The 6,298-nt window shown below is 54.4% G+C and overlaps 1 protein-coding gene across 1 annotated transcript in view; it reads right to left on the bottom strand.

Moving 5' to 3' along the window:
• Positions 1-250: 250 nt before the first annotated feature.
• Positions 251-6,298, bottom strand: part of LOC125482100 (DNA-binding protein RFX5-like) — a 9,504-nt gene continuing 3,456 nt past the window's right edge. Inside the window, exons 4-6 of the mRNA XM_048594095.1 lie at positions 5,861-6,062; positions 4,805-4,896; positions 251-1,472 (exon numbers count right to left, since the gene is read on the bottom strand). Coding sequence (XP_048450052.1) covers positions 651-1,472; positions 4,805-4,896; positions 5,861-6,062 — 1,116 coding nt within the window. The 3' untranslated portion in view covers positions 251-650. The remainder of the gene's footprint in view (positions 1,473-4,804; positions 4,897-5,860; positions 6,063-6,298) is intronic.

Here is a 6,298-nt window from a genome sequence, read left to right as displayed (position 1 = left end):
CCAGACCAGATTTCTCTCCAGCCAGCTTGTTCACCTTGCAGCCACTGCGTTTCGCTAGGCAGGAGAACCATTTGCAGCAGGCATGGGCGGCCTCTCCATTAAAGTAGACTCTGTAGACTGTTTGGCGAAACCGAGGAAGGGGGCAGAAACACATAGACGCGATGAGCAGACTCAAGGCTGCGATACTGACCATCCGGCGGAGATTAATCTGGAATTATTACCTCTTAAAAAGAATAAGTCGCCAGGGTTGTTCCTTGCATCGCCTTTTTTTTACCCAAACGTTTTGATGGTTATTCCCCCTCTCCGGTAAAATATTTACAGTAACGTTAGGACGTGTAAATTATCAAAATTATCAACTGGTTGAAAATAAAAGTGGAGATAACAAAAAACAAAACAGTAAGAGAAGTCCTTAAGCAGATCGGCCATTCCAATAGTCCGCTGAACACCAGGACAGCAAAATTCAACTCGGAGGTTGGGGGTGGGGGGGGGGGAGCCCCCAGGAAGTTGAACCGGATACTGGGCCCAGGCGTAGGATGGCAGCTGCGGCTGCTGTGCACATGTCAAGCGTCCTCTTCCCCCCGCCCTCTCCCTCTCTCTAGGCCAGGGATTGAGCTGACAATGGAGGGGCTGAGGGGGGAAGCAAGCCGCCGTCATTGGGGATGGGCAGGGGATTTGTGCGTTGGCGATCTCGTCCTCCTGCTCCCCGGTGCGCCGGTCCACCAGACGGGACGGATCACCGATGTCTTGCGGGCCCCCTGCTCCGATGGCTCGCTTGTCTTGGCCGGGGGCTTGTCAGCAGCGGCGGGTGGCGAAGGCGACGCAGAGGCGGTGGTGGGGGTGGGGGTGGGGGTGGTGGAGGGAGGGGGAGGCGGCAGGGGAGGGGGAGGTGGCGGCGGCTGCCCGGGCTCTGGGGGAGGGGCCCCCGGCACCTCACTCAGAGGCGACGGCGGCACCACCTTGCGGGGCCGTCCCCTCTTCCTCTTGGAGGCCAGCCTCTCCCCCAGGGAACCAGCCGCTCGCTTGTGGGGTGGGGAGCCCCTCGGGGAGGGGTGGGGGCAGCCTTTGGCCCGCTCGGCCTTGGGGGGTGGGGGAGGGGGCTCGTGGGGCTGGGGAGGGGTGGGGAGAGCAGGACCTGCTCCCGGGCTGCCCCCCTCGGGTGCCAGGGGGCGCACCGCGCCGGGGAGGAGGACAGTCACGTTCTTCAGCAGGGGGAGGGTGCCTGCTGCCGTGACCACCACCCCAGAGGGCTGACTGCCCGGTGACAGGGCCAGGGACACTGGGGCGGCCACCCGGAGGGGTAAGGCAGCCGGAGAGAGGCAGGGGGCGGCCGGGATCGCCAACAGGTTCTTGGCTTGCGTCTTGGGCTTGATGGGGGGGTAGCGGTTAATGACACTGTCCACATCCACTGCGGCGGGCTGTTTACCTCGCGGTGCTCCCGGCCGTTCATCCTTACCACCTTTGGAGGGTTCCATCTGCCAGTGGCGAGACAGAGGGAGTTAGGGATTGGGGGGGGGGGAGGGGGGGGGGGGGGGGGGGGAAGAGGGGGATGGGGGGGGGGAAGAAAGAGGGAAGGGGGGGGGGAAGAAAGGGGGGGGGGAGATGGGGGGAGGGAGATGGGGGGGGGGAGATTGGGGGAGGGAGAGAAAATAAACAAAGATGAGACCCACTTTAGCTCCCTGCCCCAGGCGACTATCCCTTCCCGCACCTCCCCTCCCCGACACAATCCCAAAGGAGGCTCACAAAATGGACACCTACAGTCCAGTGAAAACAGGGACATACCTGCATTTCCCTAGTGCCTTTCCCCACCTCAGGGCTTCCAAAGGAGCCTCCCAGACAATGGAAGTCATGGCCCACATTATGGGAATGTCAGACTTATCATGTGATGCCATGCAGGGGTGTCATTTTAAGTCAGAAAAGTCAGAAGCCTGAACGCGTTCCTATATATTGGTGTGATTTTAGATTACAAATGTCCAACTTACAACGTGATCCTGTACTGGGGTGTGATTTTAATACCTATTGGCTGCTCTGGGTCTACACGTGACTCCAGACCCACAGCGATGGGGCTGACTCTCAACTGCCCTCTGGGGCAATTAGGGATGGGCGATAAATGCTGGCCTAGCCAGTGACACCCTCATCCTGTGAACGAACTTTAAAAATGCCACTGTTGTAAAAACCGGTGCTGTGAATCAGGAACAAAAACAGAAGTTGCTGGAAAAGCTCAGCAGGTCTGGCAGCATCTGTGAAGAAAAGATCAGAGTTAACGTTTCGGGTCCGGTGACTCTTCTGACCTGCTGAGCTTTCCCAGCGACTTCTGTTTTCGTCACTGTTGTAAGGTCGGAGCCGCGGTGGCCATTCTGTCCAAAGCAAGATCCCACAAAATGATCCTGTTCTTTCTCTGGAAAGTGCGGGCTGGGAGGGGGACAAATACTGAGCCAGGGATAAATGGGACAACTCCTCCTCGTGAATACAGGAGCAGCAAATTGCAATCATCGCCCCGCTCCCCACCTCCCCCCTCCACCCCAGCCTGTTCAAAATATTATCCTCGGAACCGTAAGGCTTTAACATTGACGGTGAGGTGCCTCAAGAAAAGTTAGTTCAGAATCAATAGTCTGGTAGATAAATGTGAGTTAATTTACAAAAGCCATATAGGTGTCAAGAGGAAAGGGAGTGTTTAGATAAGTTGGGAGGTTTTTGAAGTAACAGAGAAGCTTGATATGGGTAATGCTGCTTATGTGGTGAACATGGGCATCCAGCTGGTGTCTGATACAGTGCCACACAACAGACTTGAGCAAAGTTAGACCTTATGAAATAGAAGGAACAACGATATTCTTCCAAGTTGGGATGGCGTATGTGTGGGAGGGGCGGGTGGAATCAGGGGTTCAACTTGCAGGGGGCTGGTGTTCCCATGTATCTGCTGCCCCTTGCCCCCTCTAGGGGGTAGACGTCCCGGGTTTGGAAGGTGCTGTCTAAGGAGACTTGGGGAGTCGCTGTAGATGGTACACACTGCTGCGACTGAGCGTCGGTGGTGGAGGGAGTGGGTGCTTGTGGATGTGGTGCCAATCCAAGGGGGGGCTGCTTTGTCCCTGGACGGTGTCGAGCTTCTCGAGTGTTTGTCGGAGCTGCCCCCATCCAGGGCAAGTGGGGGGTATTCCCTCACACTCCTGTTAATTTCAAATTGGAGATAGATCGAGGCTTGCCGTACAATGCAGATCTGGACACCACACCTTAGCAAGGAGAGATGGCCTTGGAGGGGGTACAACATACATTTGCAAGAACGACATCTGGACTTCAGGGGTTAAGTTACGGGGGAAGAGACTTTGCAAATTAGGCCCATCTTCTGAGGAATATGTAAAGTTAAGGGCTGATCAGATTGAAGTCTTTCAAGATATGAACAGGAAAAGACAGGGCAGATAAAGAGAAAACTATTTCCACTGGCTGGAGATTCTAGAACTAGAGGGCAGAGAATGATAAGTAGGACCAGACTGTTCAGGAGAGATGTTAGGAAGCACTTTCACACATCAAGAGTGGGAGAGATTTGGAACTCCCTTGCGCAAGCGGCAGTGGCTGCTGGATCAGTTGTTAATTTAATACTGGAGATAGATAATCCCTTCACTTAACAAAAGTTTCAGAGAAATGAGCCAACTACAGAGCTGTGCTGTAAGTCCGCCATGATCTCATTGAGTGGTGGAACAGGCTCAACAGGCTGAATGGCCTGCTTTTATATTCCTGATGAGGGATTGGATGGTTATCTGGAAGGGGAGAACGTGCAGGGTTATGGGGAGAAGGCAGCAGCGGGGGAAGAGGGGTTGGGAGAAGGGTTGTTTTAGGGACAGTTCTCTTACACACTCTCACACACAGAGGGAGAGAGACCCAGCACAGACATGATGGGCTGAACCGCGTCTTTGCACACTGCCGCGTCTCTGGGAAAGACAGAAACTGAACTCACTGAAGGACACGAGCCAGCGGTCACAGCCCACGGGGAAACTCCCGATTCTGCGTTGACGCAGCCGACTTCAACTGGGTCGACACCGACAGGCCACCTACGACAGTCGGTCAAAGAGCCAGGGATTTGGGGTGGTGGAGATGGGGAGAAGCCCAGGCCCAACCAGCCCGTTTGGGGAAGGGTGGGGGCTGGGGATTGTGATGACGCTGTAGGTTTTAGAGCTTATTTTGTCCTGGGTTTGCTTTTTTGGGAGAGAGGTTGTAAGGCAGAGGCGCAGAGCTGCCTACCAAAAGCGCTCGAGTAAACAGCTTGGGAGCTTTGGGGTTTTTTTTGGAATAGAGAGCAATAGAAACAGCCTGAATGGGTGTGGCTAGCCCTCACATTCCAGGCTTTCTAGGTTTTCTTTTAAGAAAAAGTGTTTAGGTTTATCTGGGGCCTTGAGGAAGTGGAAACAATCTTTCCCCTCTCTCAATAACAGGCAAAAGCCACAGGTTCTTTTCCTGGCCTGCTGGATTGCATGCGAGACAAAGCATGGTCTTCTGAATTTGCGTTTTTGCCACAGGGTGTACTTATGGGATGTTGCTATCTTGGAACTGTTGATCAGTAATAGGTACTGTATCTATTGTTCTATTAAGGTTTCCAATAGAGTTGAATTATTCTAAATTCTTCTTTCTTTGGTTTTAACAATAGCGCTTAAATAAATTTGTGTTTTGCTTAATGTTGAGGAGTTTGACCAGTCACATCAGGAACATAGCACGTTACATTTGCCTTAAAAATTTAGAAAAAAAGTTAGGGTCTGGGCTACCTTCTTAAAATATTTTGAGGGGGTCTGGTCTGGGGAAGTTGATATCAGGCCCTCACCTGAGAGACTGGTGATTTCTCTTCACCATCCTGACCTGTGTTCCTGGGCTGCTGCTGGAACTTTGTCTTCTTTGGCGATTTCAGAATGTTCTCTACAAGTTAAACAAAATTCACGTGGAACAGGGATTGGAGAAAGTTGCAAACGGAAGCACTTCATATTAAAAGAAAACACCCGCTTAACATTTCTCCGTCAGTGTTCCCGTTCCTTCCTCCACTTCACTCCCACAGGGACTTCTCGCCAAAGGAACAGGCCATTTGGTCCATCTGATCTGTGTTACCATTTCAGCTTTATACCAGGCTCCTCCTCTTCACACCCTGACACTCCCCATCCTTCTTTTCCTCTCTCCTTCATGTTTAACCAGCTTTACCCCCTTCACTGCTGTCTGCTACTGTCCTTCACCACTCCCCGCGGGAGCGAGTCTCCCATTCTCTCCCCCCTCCCCCCCCCCCCCCACGGGAGTGTGTCCCCCGTTCTCCTCCCACTCCCGTGAGAGGCCATCAACCTGAAACACTAATTGTGTTTCTCAGCACAGACGCTGTCTGCCCTGCTGGCTTCTCCCCAGCTACATACTCAGCCCCCCTCAGTGAGCAGGGAAACACACTGGGCCTAGGGCATTGGAGAGAACCCCCTCCCCTCACCCCCACCAAACCTCCCACTCCCCCAAGGCTGCCACAGAGAGATTTTTATTCAGGAAGGGAATCGAGGCGTATTGGGAGAGAAAGGCAGGAAAGCGGAAGTTGAGGATGATCAGGTCTTCCAATGATCTCATGGAATGGCACAGCGGACTCAAAGGGCTGAACGGCCTCATTCTGCTCCTATGACTGTGGGTCTTATGTCACCAAGACCCACCCAGCAGATCTTTTACACTTCAACTACATTGGCCCTCGCTCTAGTGGAAACGAGGCCAATCAGTCCCATCTCCTGGGAACTGCAGGGAGATCGGTTTGCGGTGGTGCTGGGGTGAGGTGGGCGGGGGGGAGAGGGTGGGGGTACAGATACCAGGGTTGACGAGGAAGGCTGGAGGTGGTACCGATGGCCCCAGGACGGCCGCTCACCGTTCATCAGCTCCTTCATCACCACGGCAGCATTCTTGGTCCTGGGGCTGATGAGGTGCTCCTTGACCAGGAAGCGAGCCAAGTCCACCACCGTGTCGAACTGCCTCATCAGCACCCGCTGGGCCCACTCACAGATCAGGCTAATGGCTGCCGACATCAACACCTCATCCTGCTTCGACTTGTCTGCCTCCTTCACTTCGACCTGATCCGGGGGCGGGGGGGGGGGGGGGGGGGAGAGAGAGAGAGAGAGAGAGAGAAACATGGGGGAGACCGCCTGACTGATTACTTTTACCTTTCCCTTTCTTGGAAACGGAATTGCATCCGCTGTTACAGGAGAGCAACTCGGAAAAAACAAGCGCTACCCCGCCCCCCCACCGACCACGACCGCCATCCCCCCTCCCCCCCAAACCCTGGCGCCGATTCCGCCCGCGCCCCCCC

Source organism: Rhincodon typus, unplaced genomic scaffold (genome assembly GCF_021869965.1).
Source record: "Rhincodon typus isolate 14 unplaced genomic scaffold, sRhiTyp1.1 hic_rhity00005846, whole genome shotgun sequence".
NCBI lineage: Eukaryota > Metazoa > Chordata > Chondrichthyes > Orectolobiformes > Rhincodontidae > Rhincodon > Rhincodon typus.
Note: the sequence above shows the minus strand (reverse complement) of the source record. Positions and strands in the feature narration are given on the sequence as shown.